The sequence below is a fragment of the Nannospalax galili genome, unplaced genomic scaffold (genome assembly GCF_000622305.1).
Source record: "Nannospalax galili isolate Female #2095 unplaced genomic scaffold, S.galili_v1.0 scaffold184, whole genome shotgun sequence".
In the NCBI taxonomy this organism is placed as follows: domain Eukaryota; kingdom Metazoa; phylum Chordata; class Mammalia; order Rodentia; family Spalacidae; genus Nannospalax; species Nannospalax galili.
In genome coordinates this window covers 235,627-253,863 of record NW_008351649.1, presented here as the reverse complement: position 1 = coordinate 253,863, position 18,237 = coordinate 235,627, and the positions used below count along the sequence as shown (strand labels likewise).

The 18,237-nt window shown below is 52.0% G+C and overlaps 1 protein-coding gene across 1 annotated transcript in view; it reads left to right on the top strand.

Moving 5' to 3' along the window:
* The window catches only part of Wnt4 (Wnt family member 4), a 62,663-nt gene extending 49,889 nt beyond the window's left edge, over nt 1–12,774 (top strand). Inside the window, exons 3-6 of the mRNA XM_008848555.2 lie at nt 2,413–2,648; nt 8,941–9,072; nt 9,172–9,314; nt 9,908–12,774. Of these exons, the coding sequence (XP_008846777.2) occupies nt 2,413–2,648; nt 8,941–9,072; nt 9,172–9,314; nt 9,908–10,375 (979 nt within the window). The 3' untranslated portion in view covers nt 10,376–12,774. The remainder of the gene's footprint in view (nt 1–2,412; nt 2,649–8,940; nt 9,073–9,171; nt 9,315–9,907) is intronic.
* Nucleotides 12,775–18,237: the final 5,463 nt, after the last annotated feature.

Genomic DNA, 18,237 nt, shown 5'->3' with positions numbered 1-18,237 from the left:
CAGTCCCTAAATGCCTCCCTTCACCAGAGGCCAGGGCCCAATCCAGCCAGACCTGACCCACTTAGCCAGATAGGGAGGAAAGAGGCCTAGAGGAGGATAGGCCAGTTCTGTGCCCCCATTTCTCAAAGGGAATGGGGCACCTACACTTATCTAATCATCCCAACCTGTGAGCAGAAAAATAGCCAATATTAGGTTCAACTCCTTGTTCTCTCTACGAAGGGCACAGTGGCCTCAGAAACACGGACCTGGCCCACCGCCAGTAGTTGGGCTCTTGGCGCCCCCTACAGGCCAAGAGTGACAAGGTAGGACTGGCTCTATAGGAGACCCCTTCCCTCAGCTGGCAAAGCAGGGATGAAAACAGGGCTGAAGCCAGATGTCCCACTTCTGTGTTTACCCATCTGTCTCTTGCCATATTCTCACCCTGTCTCCCCGCCAAGAGGTTCTGGCCGCTGCCTAGACTGGTCGGGATGCTCTCAGTCTGTGTACACCCCACAGAATCTAGGGAGATAGTTCAGTCAGTAAAGTGCTTGCTGTGCAGGCATGAGTACCTGAGTTTGATCCCCAGCACCCATGTAAAAAGCTGGGCTTGGTAGAGAGGACAGGAAAGGGCTGGAAGGATCCCTGGAACACTAGAAATATAGGGGGTCCCAGGGTAGGTTGATCTGCCTGGCCTTCCATTGGCCTACCAGGGCTACCAGGGACAGCTCCAGAGGTGCCCAGGGGAGCCAGGTGCATCAGCACACCCAGTAATGTTTGTTCCTCAGAGCAGCCCTTTGGAATAGCAGCCATGACTCCATTGTGGATAAGGAAACCAGACTCAACCCCATAGCTAGGGGATGAATAGATCTTCTCTGGGGGCCAAGACCATCGTGCAGACAGAAAGTATCACAGATGCTTACTCAAGACTGTTCTCCAGGCTAGTTAGTGGCCTCCCTGCACCTGGGAACACGCAAAAGCTCAGATACACACCAAGCTACCTGAGGTGGGGCCCAGGCACCTGTACTTTCCACAAACTCCACAGAGGTTTCCAACATACATTCAGATTCAAGAACCATCCCTAGTCTAAACCGCACGTCTGACGAGCTTGCACCTTTCCAAGGTCCAAAAAGCCCACCAACTGCACCTTGCACAGTATGCTATGGCTGAGCAAACCCAGGTCCCAGAAGCTTCTGTCCGCACTGTCGATGTCAATCTCTGAGTCACATAAAAGCTACCAAAGGCTGTGAAGTTAGACAAAACCAGACTCAAGTCCTGCTGTACCTCTCACTACTGTGTAACATGGGCACACACGGCAATCTACTTGTCTGAGCCTCATTCTTCTCTTTGAAATGGGGGATCCTGTTGAAGACGTGGCTGTTTAGGTAGAGTGGCCTAGCATGTACCAGGCCCCAGAACCGTGGTGGTACATGACTGTAATCCCAGCACTGGGGAGGGTGGAGGCAGGAGGATCAAATGGTCAAGTTAGTCCTTGGCTGCATAGTGAGCTCAAAGCCAGTGCATGAGACCTTGCCTCAAAAAAAAATAATAAATAAAAAATAAAAGGTGTGGGGTAATAGTCAATAAAGTACTCACTGCAGAGGCATGAGAACCTGAGTTTGGTTCCCAGCACCCATGTAAAAAGCCAGACACAGTGGTACACACTTGTGATCTAGCACTGGTGGATCCATGGGGCTCACTAGATTCCACCATAGGGCTTACTAGACTCCGCCTAATCAGTGAGCTCCAGGCCAATGAGAGATCCTATCTCAAAAAAACAACAAAACAAACAAACAAAAGATGGGAGGGGGAGGGGGATGACTTTTTAGGAACAACACCCAAGGTTGAGCCTCTGATCTCATGTGCATGCACACATATGTGCATGTACACCCACAAAATGTGGGTTTAGGCCTGCAAGGTAAAGGCACTTGTTGCCAAACCTGACATCTGAGCCCAATCCCTGGAACCCACATGGTAGGAGAGAACCAATTCCTGCCAAATGTCTTCTGACCTCCGTACGTGTGCCATGGCACACGTACACACACACCCATGAAAACATATACTGACTAAATAAATAAATGTAAAAACTGGGGCATTATTGACCTGTTGAAATTAAATGAAATAATATACTTAGCCCAGTCTTAATTAGATTCCATAAAACAGCTCTTATCATTGCTATGAAAGTTTTCCATACTTTAATAAGACTTTCTGTGTACTTTCCAATTTGATGACTGTCCATTCATTCATTCATTCATTCCCTCATTCAGTAAACATGACAAGGTCTTGCCCCATTGTCAGATTTCACACACAGATTCCCAGTCCTAGAGCTAGGAGAGAAAGGTTTGTCCCTAGATCTGGGGAGGAGTCAGTCCCCAGAATTCTGGGTGAGGGAAAAGGAAAGGAGGCTCTGCATCATGTCCGACCCCTTCTCCCCAGGTACCTGGCCAAGCTGTCCTCGGTGGGCAGCATCTCTGAGGAGGAGACGTGTGAGAAGCTCAAGGGCCTGATCCAGAGGCAGGTGCAGATGTGCAAGCGGAATCTGGAGGTGATGGACTCGGTGCGCCGTGGCGCCCAGTTGGCCATTGAGGAGTGCCAGTACCAGTTCCGGAACCGGCGCTGGAACTGCTCCACACTTGACTCCCTGCCCGTCTTTGGCAAGGTGGTGACTCAAGGTGAGGAATGTGTGTAGCAGGTACAGGAGGCCAATGTGCAGCCCCGGGAGGCTGGGGAAAGACACTGCAAGAACCAGGCTAGTTGGAGACAGTTCAAGGACAGAAGCAGCATAGGGCCTGAACAAGCGAGCAAACCACCATGGAGAGTCACTGGGTAGGGACAACCCAGACGGAGCTGAGGGCCACCTCACTGCTGCTTCGTGCTCACAAGGCACTCCATAGTGCAGCTGGTATGGGAGGAATATGAGCTAGAATGGTCCTTATTTTCCAGAGGAAAATAGCTTGGGCAGAAACAAGACTGCTGCTCTTGTCTCCTCAGATGACGAACCATCAGGCTTCAACCCAGGACTCCCAATCCCAGCCTGGTGTTGTCCTACCTTTGCACTCAGCCTTGGGTCCTAGAGCCCATTCATGGACTTGCCCATCTGACAAACCCATAGAACACTTCCACATTAGCGAGCAGACAGTTCACCACAGCACATCAGGAGCAGCCCACACACCTGCAGCACTGACCATGGGCCAGGCACTGTTTTAAGTGTCTGTAAGAAAACATTAACTCATCGGCCCTTTGAGACAGGCTTCCATGTTACAAGTGCAGATTTGGAGGCATAAAGCAGTTAAGTAACTTGCCCTTGGGACACAGAAGTAGAAATCAGTGGGGCGAGAGTTCCTGTGCCTGGGCAGGGTCTGCATGCACACTAGTAGTGAACACCAGGAAGGACAGGACAGGAAGTTGGATGTCTCTCCTGGCCAGGACTAGGGTGCTCAGGGAAGACTTTCCCAAGGTTGGCCCCCAGCTGAGACCAGAAACATGAGAAGAAGGTATTATACCAAACGGAGGCAAGCCAGGCCCAGAGAGGGTTCTACAGAACTACAAGGTTCCTTGAGGCACTGGGTCAGGCCCCTGCCCTCAAGGAAGCGCTGTAAGCCAGCTGCCTTGTTCTGCTTCCTGGCCACAAAGCTGATACTTGGGAGCCACCAAGTCAACAGGACCCTTTGACTTGCTCAGGCAGCAGGAAGGTTGCCTGGGCCAACCTTTGTCTTGGCACCTGTGGGCCTGTACGGCCGAGGCTGCTGGGTTTGTGACAGACCATTTGAATGCTGTTGGAAACCAACTGTGATAGAAATTTGGAAGCCATTCTCCTGGGAGCTGGCAGGGGCTGACAGGCATGAGCACACTTGGCACTGCTGAACCGTGCTGCTCTCCGAAAGAGGCAGACACCCGGTGAGCAGTCGGGTGGATGAAGAATGTCACAGGGTGATGGTACGGCTACCCAGGGCTCAGAGCTGTGTTGGTGAGGCCCCAGAGCCAGTCTGACTATAGATATTGGGCTTAGGAAACCCCTCGCACACAGTAGGCATTCAGCAAGTGTGCTCTAGAGGGATCGGCAGATGGATCCTTGGAACTTCCAAGCTGTCACATCCCTATGCCTTTGCACACGCTGTGTTCTCTTCTCCAAACGCCCAAACCCTTCTCAAGCAGCTAAGCTGTCCCTACCTACCCCTCCCTTCCTGTTGTCTCTAGTCTTTTCCTCTGTGCTCTAAACCTCTGTGGGATTGTTTGTTTCTTTGGAAATACTCTTACTATGTAACACAAGTTGTTTCTCCTTGAACTTGCTATGTAGCCCAGGCTGGCCCTAATCCTTCAGCCTCTGCCCTCCCAAGTGCTGGGGTTACAGGCCTAAACTACCATGTCCCACCAAGCTCTATGTTCTTGACAGAGGGATCATTTTTTGTAATTTTTTGTTTTGATATAATTTCATTCTTATGGAAAAGTTGCAAAAATAGTAAAATTCCTAGATGTTCATTACTCGATTCACCAACTGTGGACATTTTAGCATATCTGTCTTACAACTATTTATATAGACATGCACACTTTTTTGTGGGAGCCATCTGTGCCCACATTGCGTCTTTACACCCCCACACCGAAGTGTGAGGACTCCTCGCCCAACCTCCTCTTCCATCACTGCACCCTGAGCTCCTCTCCCAGGCAATGGAGATGACGCATGTACCTGTTTCCTGGCACACTGCCACGCCTTGCCTGGAGGACAATCAGTGGGTGACAGCTAGTGACAGAGAGCAGATCAGAGGCAAAGATGAGGAAAGAGGAGGCAAAGTCAATGGGGAACCAGTGGGGGCCTCAGCAACAGTGCCTTCCTCACCTGTGGACCTGTGGGCAGAACTAAGGAACAGCCCTGCCAGCAAGTTCTGGAGGACCCAAGAATCCTACTAGACCTAGTGGAAGCTACTCTGAATTAGTCAGAGTGGCCTGGGGGAGCATCCTTTGCCCTTGGAGCTAAGTCAAGGCACCATGAGACTAGGGCAGTCACAGCAGGCAGACACCAGTCACATCTGGAAAATGAGTCTTGAGTTTTTCCCACACGCCCACCTTCCTCTGCTTTGTATCTGTTTTTCTTCGCTAGTAAAATTCCTCTTGGAACACTTGTCAGTGGTCTCCACTGAGCCAGGGGAAAGGGGGCTCATCCCTCAGAGGCCAGAGAGCAAAGGACTGGCTCTGGGAGACCCATGGGTTTCAGGAAAGCAAAGACAGGCAGGCTCGGGCAGGTAATTTCACTCTTCAGAGTTCTTACCTGTTGCGTATATAACTATTAGAGCTGTTGCCAAGATTCAGTGATCTGGGCAGGGAGTCCTTCATGTAAGTCTGACCTGAGAAGGGCAATCCATCCTCAAGTGGCTGTCCTCTTCAGCAGTGACTGCCTGCCTAGCAGGACTCTTACCCTCAGCTCTCAAGAAGGGGGACTCAGAAGGCATCTTCCACATGAGAAGCCTGGCTGGGGTGGTGCCTCAGGCATAGAAGAGGACAGAACAGATTCCTCCCTTGGATCTGGGCCATACCCAGTGAAGACTGTCATTCACTGAGGGCCTACTGTGTGCTGTCTCACCTCAGATCACTCTCATGACAGCTGTGAGCTTATGGCATCCCCAAGTCACACCTGAGAAGGCTGAGGGAGCTGAGGATGCAATGGTCCAGATCCTGGCCCAGCCAGCCACAAGACCTCAGCCTGGGTCCATGCCTCTGTATGACTTGCTAGCCTCCTTCCTAGACTGTGGGGACAAATCCAGGGCCCACCTGTTGAGAGTCCCATGAGAGTACAGGGAAACCATAAAGCTGTGCCTATTCCCAGCCTCCATCGGACACCCACCTGGTACTCAGGGGTTTACCAGGTCTGGTGCCTCCTGCCAGCCCAACTCAGTCTCAGCCAGTTCTTTTTGAATATTCCTTCCTGCTTGATTAGCTTCCCTTCCATCATCACCTGGAGAGATGTCACCATGGAGTGCTCTGTGGAGCCCAGGCCTCAAGTCACACAGGCTTCCATTCCAGTTCCCAGCCTGCCATTTGCTGCTGAAGGATCCAGGCAAGCCAGTGAGCCTTGGGTTTTCTTCAACAGAGCAGGGCAGCAGACGACCCATTGCTAAAATTGTCACAAGCCCTGGTCAGCACATGGAAAGCCCCCTGTACACAGTGGTCCTTAGAAATAACTGCTGTTGGATCTGCAGGACTGCTCTGAACCCCAACCCCAGGCAGCCTTAGCCCCTCAGAAAAGATGACATTGAAGCTGAACCCAAGGGACACATAGGGCTCAGACTCTGTGAAGCTAAGGGACAAGGTACTCTGGGAAGAAGACCAGCAGGAAGGAGCTGGGTGTGGGAAGGGCAGAGAGCAGGGTGAAAGGGAAGAAGGCTGTAAAGCAGTGGTGGGCACAGGAGGAGTGGCAGGACAGGAGAAGGCGGCGAAGACACCTTCCTCCTGCAGCTAGAAGACTTCAGGGTGAATGAAGGACCTCCCACCTCTCCAGGGACACTCTGCTACTTCTAGGCCCCCACAATGCCTTTCTGTCTGAGAAACCTCTGAGGAAGGCAGGCCCTGCCTAGTCTTCCTCCAGAGAGCAAAGCTCCAAAGGCTCCAGCCTGGGTACCTGGAAAGCAGTACAGAGCCTCAAGGACCACACTACTGGAGCCAAATGGCTGGGACTTAGGCTCAGTCAAAAAAGATTGGTTAGTGCACATCCTCCAGGGCTCCAGGGACATCCTATACCAAGATAACTGGGCTTGCCCTGCAGCAAATAAAATCTAGGTGGACCCATGGAAACCCTCTTGGCTTCATACACAGCTAGTGGGAGATGGACCACATATACATTCCCAATGTTTAAGGTCTCTGAGGCAGAACAATGTCAAGGTGAAAACTCTGGAGCCAGGCTGAGTTCAAATTCTGACTCCGTTCCTTCCTAGCTGGACAAGCTGCTTCACTATTCAGTGCCTCGCTTTCCTTGTGTAAAATGAGGACAAAGATCTTCTAGGGTGCTGTGAAGGCAACTAAGCTAATACACATAGGTGCTCAGATGGTGCACACAGTAGGCTGTCTGGAAGCTGTAGCTTTTGTTAATTCCTGTCATCCACGGCCTCTTCCTTCAGGGCCACTCACAAGCTGAGATATGGTGGCCTTAGTCCCCTGAGGCCAGGACAGTGGGGTCTTGGAATCCCTGGAGATTAATGTTTTAGAGAATGAGGCAGTGGTCTCCCTAAGCAACCCCAAAGGAAAGCCTGTACCCCAAGAACCTCTAGCACCCAGGGGTAGAGGTGAAGGACAGCCAGGTTGGGCTAAGGCTGCCTGAGCAACAAGAAAAATAGAAGAGAAAGGACCAGGCAGGGCAGAGAGCTGGTGCCCACCAGTCCCATCAGCCCTATCTCCTGTCATTTCCCTCCCCCCTTGGTCTTTGGGGCAAAGATTTGTGCTGGTTCAGGCCTGGAAATACCAGAAATACCAGAAACTGAAGTTGTCTCTCTTTGGGCGGCCACAGCATAAAACCAACCAACATGAGCCTGCTATTAACCTCAATTAACTTGGAGAAGATTCCACCCCAGGCTGTCGAGGCTCCATTGCTCCAGCCAAGCCCCTCAATGCAAGCCCAAAATGACCAAGCAGAGAGTGGGCAGTGGAAAGGGTGGTGGGTGGTATTCCTAGCTTACGGACTACACCAAGAACAGGGCATCCTGAGTATCGGGGGCTGAGCTGCCTCCCACTCCAGTGCCTGGGCTGTCCACAGGCAGGCACAGAGGAGGTGATTGTTCCCCTCTGACCATGGTGACTGCTCCCTGGGGCAGCTGGGAGCACAGGCCTGGGTGTCGCAGATGTAATTGCCAACCATGAGGCCAAAGCCTGCCCCCACCACTCTTGTGAACACAGACCCCGCAGCAAGAGACAGAAGGACAGTCACAGCACACAGAGGCCCTCAGAGGGCCTCAGAGAGGAGCAAGTCCCACTGTCTGCTCACACACCCAGCCAGCACGGGCGCTCTGCTCACACACTGCCCCAGCTCACCCCCAGAAACAGTCTCCACAACAGCTACACCCCCAGGCACAGTTCCTAGGAGGATAAAAACATCCATTCAGGCTGGGGAGGAGGGCCGGCACCAAAATAGAATTGCTGAGCAGCCACGGGCAGGAGGACGGAACCACTGCAGAGCAAAGGCAGGCAGACCTGTGCTGCAAAGTCGTGCTTTGCAGGACTGTCAACCTCCTGGCTGTGTGACCCAGATCAAACCCTTCCCTTCCCAGAACCTGCAGGGCCTCTATGCCCTTGCATCCACTGGGAATGGATGGCGCTAGCAGGGGACAGAGGGCTTGAGTGCAACAGGCTCTCTTAGTCAACAGCAGGGGCTCAGTACTAGGAGCTACTGTTACTAGAATTTGCTCTTCAAGTCTTAAGGAAGATGGAGACATCATGAGCTCAGGATTCAGCCTCAGAGGAAAGGCCAGGGCAAGGTCACAAGGGAAAGCCCCTTAAAGTCCAGTGACCAGCTGGAGAACAGGCCAGCAAAAGGAGCAAGCTGGAAAGACAGTATGGCTATACACCTCCCAGCTTCCTTGTTCTTTCATAAAACTACGTGACTATGGCTTGTCTTCTGGAAAGGTCATAAGGACAGTGTTCCCCGGGAGCTGAGCACACAGGCCCTGAAGCTGCACTGTCTCCTGGCTCCGCCACGTGCTGTGTGACAAACCACCAAACCTCTGTAAAATGGGGATGACCATAGTTCTGGCCTCACGGGGTTGTTGGGAGGATGCACTGGTCCTCACATGTGGAGGTGTCTGGACCACAGTAAGGAGGTTCAGCTATTAGTGTGACCAGAACAAGGGCCCTCTCTGTGCCTCGCTCTCAGGATTTCTACCTGCCTTGTCCCCCCTTGACCTCTAGCACATCAGCAGGCTCCATATACCTGTCCCTTTTTGCAGTGAAGGTGCAGACTCAGAGCCCTCCCTCTGCCTCCCACAGGGACTCGGGAGGCGGCGTTTGTGTATGCCATCTCTTCAGCAGGTGTAGCCTTTGCGGTAACAAGGGCGTGCAGCAGTGGAGAACTGGAAAAGTGTGGCTGTGACCGGACGGTGCATGGGGTCAGCCCACAGGGTAAGCACGTAAGAACAGGCAGTCAAGAGGGCGGGCAAAGGCCTGGCTCCAGGCCCACACTCAACTCACCTCAGCCCTCTCTATGCCCTCGCACCCTAGGCTTCCAATGGTCAGGATGCTCGGACAACATCGCCTATGGTGTGGCCTTCTCACAGTCCTTTGTGGACGTGCGGGAGAGAAGCAAGGGGGCCTCCTCTAGCCGGGCCCTCATGAACCTTCACAACAACGAGGCTGGCAGGAAGGTAGTGTGGCACCAGTCCCAATGGCACTGGGTAGGACAGCATGGGGAGGTCCCTAATACAGTCCTACACACAGAGCAATTCAAAGAGTTCTCGAAGTGTTCTCACTGGGCACCTGGTTGGGGGGGGGGTGTTACACAGCAGTGTGAGTGGCTTCATCCATACATGTGGGTGCATCCAAGCCTGTCATGGCTTCTATGACAAACATTAGAGCTGGGATTTGAACTCTCTGACCACCCAAAGATCACACGCTTACCTGTGACACCACCAGCCTTCGCGATGCCTCCTTCCAAGGTCCTAGTGGAGATTCAGCAGAGGTGTGCTTCCCCATTGGGTCACCTGTCACTGTATCCTGTCACTCCAAGTACCCAAAGTGCAAGGACAGCATTTTCTCCATCTGCCCCTAGTACTGCTTGCCAGCCTAGTATAGCATCCAGTAGGGGCTTAGTTTAGAGGAAGCACAACAGTAAAGCTTTCTGATTCTGCGTCAGCCCTGATATGGTGTGCCACTTCCACCTACCCCTGTTGGTCCCCAGGGGCCCCTCCCCAGCCTCCATCACCATCTCTGATCATTCCTCTCACCTCTTCCCCAACAGGCCATCCTGACACACATGCGGGTGGAATGCAAGTGCCACGGGGTGTCAGGTTCCTGTGAGGTAAAGACATGCTGGCGAGCAGTACCGCCCTTCCGCCAAGTGGGCCATGCACTGAAGGAGAAGTTTGATGGGGCCACCGAAGTGGAACCTCGCCGTGTAGGCTCCTCCAGGGCACTGGTGCCACGTAACGCACAGTTCAAGCCACATACAGATGAGGACCTGGTGTACCTGGAGCCCAGCCCGGACTTCTGTGAGCAGGACATACGCAGTGGTGTGCTGGGCACGAGAGGCCGTACATGCAACAAGACGTCTAAGGCCATTGACGGCTGCGAGCTGCTGTGCTGCGGCCGTGGCTTCCACACGGCACAGGTAGAGCTGGCTGAACGCTGCAGCTGCAAGTTCCATTGGTGCTGCTTCGTCAAATGCCGCCAGTGCCAGCGACTTGTGGAGCTACACACGTGCCGGTGACTGCGTCCAGCCTGTGCCCAGCAACCACCTACGCGGCCCAAGGAAGGCCAATAATTTAAACAGTCTCCCACCACCTACCCCAAGAGATACTGGTTGTATTTTTTTTTTGGTTTGGTTTGGTTTTTGGGTCCTCATGTTATTTATTGCCAAAAACAGGCAGGCGACCCCAAGGGCACCAACCAGGACCTCCCCAAGCCAGAGCCTTTGTGGCTGCCACTGACCAAAGGGACTTTATTCATGCCTCTGGCTGTCCACATGTGACCACTGCTGACCTCTCAGCTGTTATCAGTGTCCATTTTTTCATATGCAGATTCAAAAGTGGATAACAAGGAGTGACTATGGACCCCTACCATCCAGAGAGGCTGGTTGCCCCATGGCAGGGGCAACAGGTGCCATCTTGAATTCTTGTCACCTTGAAGTATAGGAGTTTGCCCCTCTCTGCCCTATACATATACAAATTGACCCCTGGCAATTTGAGCCTGGAAACCCTGGCTCTTAAAACTCCCTAGAAAGGGAATGGCCAGATACTAGGTCAAAGGCAAAGGGTTCCCTTCAGCCCTCACTTGAGCAGCTATGTTCAACTTCTGTGGCACCTTCCAGGCAGGTGTACGGGTGAGGTGAGAACAAGAGGGCTCAGTCCCACTACAGAGGTCAGCTTGCCTCAGTCGCCCCCTTGGAAGGGGAAACTGCCCCTACTCAGCATCTCCTAGTCAGGGTTGGGCTGCCATCCTGAATCAGATCCTAGCAAGTCACACCCACATGTGAGTCACCCTTCAGTGCTGTCCTCTGTGAAGCTGAGACTGGAAATGTCACAGAGAGACAGGAAAGGGCTGTGCAAAGAGATTCCATCCCCGATATCTCACTCACTTAACAAAACCTATTGAGCAAACACTGTGCCCTAGGGCCTGTCCTGGGATATCTCCCTTGATTACATTAGTCTTGGGAACAAACATCAAGGCACATATCCTCTTTACAAGAGGCAGCCATGCCCATCAGCCCCATAAGAGCTAGGCAGAGACAGAGCCAGGCTCCTCCTTGGCTCTGTACCCAAAGGCAGAGATACTGCAGGTCTCCTTGAGACTGAGCAATAGGAAGGGGGCTGTAGCTAGAATAAAAGGTATAGGGAGGCAGCAAGAGCCAGAGATCACAGGCTGGGCTAGAGTCCACATGGCTGCAAAAGGTTAGATAATAGGCTGGGAAAAGGGGAACAGCTGGAAGGCTGGCCAGTAGTCTCAGAAGCTGAGGTATCTCCATCCCCAAGTTCTCATGGCCTGGAGGCCTTAGGTACTATGAGTACTGCAAAAGAGTCCCCCAGAGACAGCATCAGCAGCCAGTGCCTGACCATGTGCATTAACCAAACTGTCAACCTAGCTCAGCTGTCTGTGAACAGGACACGCACAGACACAACTGCTTCTCAGGTGGGTTCCTAATCCTCAGAACTTGTCAGCCTGGTCTCTAAACTGCTCCCACGTTAGGGCTCCAAGTTTGAGAGCTTGAGCTCTTAGGATCACCTTTGGGGGTCTGAAAGCCCAAGCTCTTGGCTGCTGGGTTGTGTGAATGCAAAGTTCAAGATTCTGAATATGGCCTCAGGCCTGCACAAACTCTACTCTGGGCCTGTGGTCTGTGCCTCTTGGCATTGGCTCCCTCATGAAGAGGGTCAATACCCTTGGCCCCCAGCCAAACTCTCTGCTCATGGCCCATTCAAGGAGGAAGTCAAAACCAAGGGAGATGCTGGAGTCACATTCAAATGCAAGAATAATCCTGGGCAAGCTGGCTCTGATGTGGATGAAAGCTGAGCTGACCAAGGGTCTCCACAGCTGCCCAGCTGGGCCCCCTGCCCCTCTGGGGGACTTAGTTCAGCTGCCTTCCCAGCACCAGGGAAACTACTACCCCTCTCCAGCAGAGCCAAATCCAGTAAAGGAAGCAGTGGAGTTGTCCCCTCCAGAAACAGTTGCACTATGGGAGCCATGGGTCCAGGCTGCTTACTGATTCAATGGACACTGTCCCAAGAAGGTGGGTACCTGAGCTCCTCAAAACAGATCCTCTTAGAGTTCTGCAGGCTGTGACCAGGTGAATCAGACCACGAGCTAGGAACCACTGCCAAGGCCCAGTTCCAATCTATCTCAAATACGAAGAGCTGACACAGCTCACCATACTTGGTCACACAGCACCCAGGAAGCTGGCCAGAAGGTTCACATCCTACCTGAACCATTCTTCACTGTTCTTGTCACAAGGCAAAAGTGGTATCCTCTGAGGCCAGGGCTGGATAAACCCCAGCTCTGGATGCTGCTACCCCACTCTGCTGCCCTGCCCCATCCTCCAGTTTTTATACAAGGCTCTTTGGCATTGTGATGTCCCCGTGGCATAGTCTGATGCACGATAAAATGATTATTTCTTTATCTGGCAATTGTAGCTGTGACTTTTTTTTTTAATAGAAGACTTGGACATGGATAACACAATTACTATTTGCTAAATTAATATTTATATGGTGCTATTACTCAAGCAAATTCTAGATATGGAACTCCCCTATCCCCCTTGACTTGTTTCATCTGAAGAACTAGTTTGAGGCCCATGAGGACCTGCTGCTCTGAAATCACACCATCAACACAGAGGCTCGATCTACACTTCGAGCCATAAACAGCTATTTAAACTTTGCCCTGACTGAGTTGATCACACCTTTCAAGTGTTGGTGTGGGGATGTGGAGCTTGGCTAGGCAAGTGTTGATGCAGGACATGAGACAATGGAACAGAACTGGATTCCTATCTTGAAACAAAGGAACCCAAGGCCTGTGGCTATAAAGAATTCTAGCAATATAACAGGTCAGAATAGAGCCAGGATGGAGTACTTCTAATAACCCGACAAAAACCCTCAGCCAAAGCTCCTTGCAATAGTGGAGACTCTGGGTGGCTTCCAGCCTCTCCCCGCTGCCCCCAATTCTAACTTGCAAAGTCCTCATCCTTTCCAGAGGAGCCCAGGGCCTATCCCTGCTCACACTGATGACACAAAGACACAACAGCTTGGGGACCGTCAGGCTGTGTACTTGGCTTTCCAAACACCTGCTGCCATTAGGGAATGAAGGAGTGTTTTCAGGATAGCAGGGGCACATGCACCTGTGTGAAGAACAGGCAAGACGAGGTCAGGGGCTGGGATGGACAGAAAAGGTCACTTCATCCTCAAACCAGTGTCAAAGCCAAGAAGGGAGGCTAGTGATATGGAGGACCCAGGATGCAGAGCAAAGGGGAAGGTACCCCAGCCCAGCTACTTCCTAGCACTGAAGAAGCTACAGGCTCTGACCCCTGACTGGGCTTGTCTGAATCCCTGTTGCCAGTTCTTCACTGGATGGAAACTTGGACACCTCACTGAACTTTCTGGAGCTCATTTTCTCACCTATAACATAGGGCTTCCTACAGACCACACTTTATGTTAAGCTAAATGACAGAACCTATTTCTTGGAGATGTTAATTTAAGAATGTGAAGCTGAACAAATGATAATCCTAAGCACAATTATCATTCTTTCTCAGGTAGACAAGGTGGAGGATGCTGGAAAGGGAGATGAAAAAAACAGGGAAGCAGAGATGGTATGGAACAGGTTAGGAGCTGAGGCAAGTACCCTAACCTTGTCCCCATCCCAGACAAGAGGTCAGAAACACACCAAACTCTCAGAGCAGAGACCACTGGGGGTCAGAGAATCCCACGACCAGGACATCAGGGCAGCAGTCAGCAGGCTGGGGCAAAGCTGTCTGAACAGCAGCTGAGGGTGTTGGACACGCACGAACGCACGCACTCTCCCCCATAATGGTCAAGCAAAGGAGCATGGTAGAGGCGGAGGTAGGAATGTCAGGACTACAGGGTAGGTAAGCAGTGCACCCTGAGGGTAGAAGGCTTTCCGGGCCAAGCTGGGTCACATCCTGAGCAGATGTCCTTGGAACTCAGACCTGAAGGTCTCTGGGAGAATATGGAAACACTGAATACAAGCCCTCCACACAAGTATGGAGACACCAGAGGCAGGCACTGTCAGCGATGCTGCGCAAGAGCAAGACCACAGGGCTAGTAAAGGCAGGCGGGAAGTGGGAGACTGACGGGACTAAGATGGGCTAGAAACCAAGTGAGGGAACAGAGGGGTTAGGAGGACACACATGAGGAAGAGAGAGAGGTGTGAGGTGCTGAGGGCCCTGTGGGCAATGGCTAAAATGAGCCCAGCAGCTTCTTAGTAAGAGGAGAAAGAGATTCAGAGAGAGGTGGGGTTGCCTAAGAACGTGGGAGAAGGGTACGGAGCGTGGCCTGGCCTAATCTCATTCAAGTGATGATTTCATAGGCATCTCCCCCCATTTCTTCCTGAGCCAATACTGATGACCCCCTATCCACATCGCAAGGGTCTAGGCCGAGCAGGCGTTGACAAGGGAGAGAAAGACGGGGACTTTCTGGGCCAGGACCCCATGGCTGGCATAGTGCCGGCTTAAGGGGGAGGAGACCTAGAGGCCCAGCCCTTGTCAGCATCCAGGCCGGCACTTCGGAGGCAATTAGCAGCCCAGCTGAGCTAATCCCCCGCCTGGCAGGGCCAACACAAACAGGCCCAGGCGGGGTGTACACTCGCCTCCCTGTTTGCTGAAAGGGTCGGTGGTCCGCCAAGAACAACATTAGTAACCCAGGGCCTTCTCTAGGTTAAAAGCAGGACCGGGCCTTGCTGAAGGGCTGACAGTACCCAACAGAGCATGCTCAGGCCAGGTGCCCTGGCTGCCCCAGAAAGGCAGCCACTGTTCCCAAGCCTTGGGCCAGCAGGGAAAAGGAAGCTGGACACAAGGAGCCATGCATTCTGATTCAGTACACTCCTCCACACTTCCACCCATGCCACCTGTGATGGAGAAGGCCTGTGCCATCTTGGCTAACCCAACAACTGAGGCCAGTAGGAGCTGGACCCTCCATGCTGGCCTTAGGAACCAAGAGGCAATTCAGACTGGACCCCTGCCTTCAAAAACCTCACCAACTAGCAAGAGAACAGATTGGACCCTGGAGCACAGCCGAAACCTAGCCCTATCAGCATCCTCCTGATCTGGTTAAATCCCCAAGACAAAAGGCAAAGGGGGACCCATTAGAAGAAACAGAGACCCCCAGATGGGCAAATGGAGGAGACAGTGCCCAGGAAGACTGTCACAAACTGGCCTGCATCAGGGAGTAACCATTCTGTCAGCTTAATCAGCTCAGCTCAGCTCAGTTCAGTAAGCACTAGGATGGACAAGCCCTTTTGAGACACCCCACTTCTTGATTCCAGGGGGTTCATTTTATCAGCTCTACTAAGCCTGGAGATCTCATCTTTCTTTTCAGCTCCTTATCTACCCAGGGATCCCCTCTCTTTAACACTACCCCCGAAGGGCTCCTGGAAGGGACAATGGACTTTGCATAATGATAGTTTCCTAAAGAAACTAACAGTCATGTCTCTAAGTGAGCCAGGTTCCCTCAGGTCACTGAGCTGGTCATCAGTGCTCAATACCGTTTCCAGAGTTCCTCACCCACTGTGGATCAGGTCCACACTCAAACCTCCATTATCTGTCACAGGCACAAGCAAACAGCTGAACATAAATATTTCCTGTCAGACAAGCCAGCTCAGAGGCAAGTGTATGATTTATCTGTACTTTAGGGCTGAAAACTGAGTCCCGCAGAAGGGGAGAAACATGCTTAAGGACAGAGTCCAAGGCTTCAGGTTTCTGATCAGGTTGCGGTGTGTTACCAGAGCCCTTCCCAGTCCCACCAGACTCTCTAACTCCCCTGTTTGCCAGTGGCCTACACCTACTTTTGATGCTGCCTAGCCAGGAAGCACAAACCCTTGAGCCCACCTTCTCCCAACAACATGGCACTACCTAACCCTGGCTGGGTAGAGGTAAACTCTGTCTCTGCAGGGGAACCTAGGGTTGCTCTACAGACAGCTTTCTCCTCAGGGCAGAAGGTGAGGAGGCTGGAGTCACAGTGGTAGGGCTGACAAAGCCATAGTAGGAACAGCAGTCCTCCATACCCCCTGCCCCAGATGGCATGGCAGACTGCAAGCCCTGCTCCAACCTTGCCAGATAGACTGTCAGGTTCCTGCCCACAGCCCATAGGGACTGACAACCCCTCCTGAGCCACCCCACACCTGGCTCCAGAACATTTAGCCTAGATCAAGGTATAGGTGAGATGAGTCTTTTTCTTTCAGTTTAACCAAACAAGGAGGTAGCTTTCAAAAAACTTTTTTCTGGGAAACTAAAGAAAAACAAACAGTATAAGCACACAGAAACAAGCAGATTCCTCAGCAGGGCCGATTTTAACTGCACCTAACCAGAGCCACAGAGACATGCTATCTTCTCTCAGCTCTGTGGTGAACAGCTTGTGGAACCTGAAGCAAGTCAACAACCTGTAGCTCCTCTAATCTAAAGCCTCTGCCTATGTATTCTCACCCTCCATCTTCCTGGCTATGAGATGACCAAGAGGACTCCTAGGGACACGCTTTATGGACTGGGAAGGGCCACAGGGATGCAGATGATAGTCATCAGCCACTATCCTGGTTCTTAAAAGTCAGGAAGTGTGGAGTGGCACTGTAGGCTCCTGACTACACAAGTTCGGCAGGCACTACGATCTGCTGGGTCTTCCTGCTCCCCTCATCTTCTCATCCCTCCTCCTATTTCTCCCAACACCTCCTGCAGAGTGGAGTTCTTCCTCTCATCCCCTTCTTAGACAGCATCTGGAGCCACCTGGGAGCTTCAGGGATGGCTGATGGTTACCACAGCCAGGACAGGGCGAGTAGCTGCCCTTCTGATTCATCTTGAAGTGACTGAAAGGATGTGAAGCTGCTATGAAGTCAGGCTGATCCAGAAAAGGCTGAGAGCAGGTGTAGATCCAGTCACTCAAGTCAGAAGGGGATAGGAAGAGGGAACCTCAGACACCCTCTTCAAAATAGGCATGGGAGTCTGAGAGCTGAGAGCTCAAAGTGCACAGATCTGGGTGTGCACTTTGAGCTCCACCCTGGCCAGGTGACCTGACACAGGTTAACTCCTGTAAGTCTCAGCCTTCCATCTGGACTATTTCAGAGAGTTTTAATGAGAACTGAACCATAATGTAGGTAGGTGTCCAATAAACAGTTCTCTTTCCTGTTGCCATTTGCCCTGGGTCATGCACTCTCCCCTCCCACTCAGGCCAACGACTGTAGTCAAGACATTTGCTGATGCACTCCACACATGTATCCTGATCTCCTCTTGACTGCAAGACATACTCAACATAGCATGTGACTGCTGGTCCTCAAGTTGCTCAGATGTTCATTTTTAGCCACAGTAGGTCTCAGTCTAGAAAAGGGATTCCACCATGGCGAGGGGAATGGAACCCCATCCAGCATGCCCTCAAAAGTCATACAGCTTACCCAGCAGAGGCACAACTTTATAAGCAAGGGGTCCTCAACCTCCTGGAACCCATAGCTCCTGATCAAGACAGAAAACCTCAGTCCTGCACATTCTAACATTTCAAAATATATGTGACTAGAAACAACAGTGACTTTTAAATGGATGTTTTGCACTAAGCACCCTTTCTGTCCATCAGCCACTCTATTGTACGCCACCCTCACCCCTCACCGAGGTGTCTTCTGGGAAAGAGCTCTGGAGTCAAATAACCCCAATTCCAGTATTTCCTAGCTGCATACATTGGTAAGTTATCTATCTACCTGCATCCTCAGAGATAAGCTGGAGAAAAGAGTACCCACGTGAAGCTAAAGCACGCAAAGCACCAGCACATTGCCTGGCCCACGGGAGAGCATAGCTATGAGCTATGAACATGGCTGTGAGCATAAAAGATTGTTCTGAAACCCTTATACCCCAGATGTCTTGGGTGCTTCTTGAGATACATG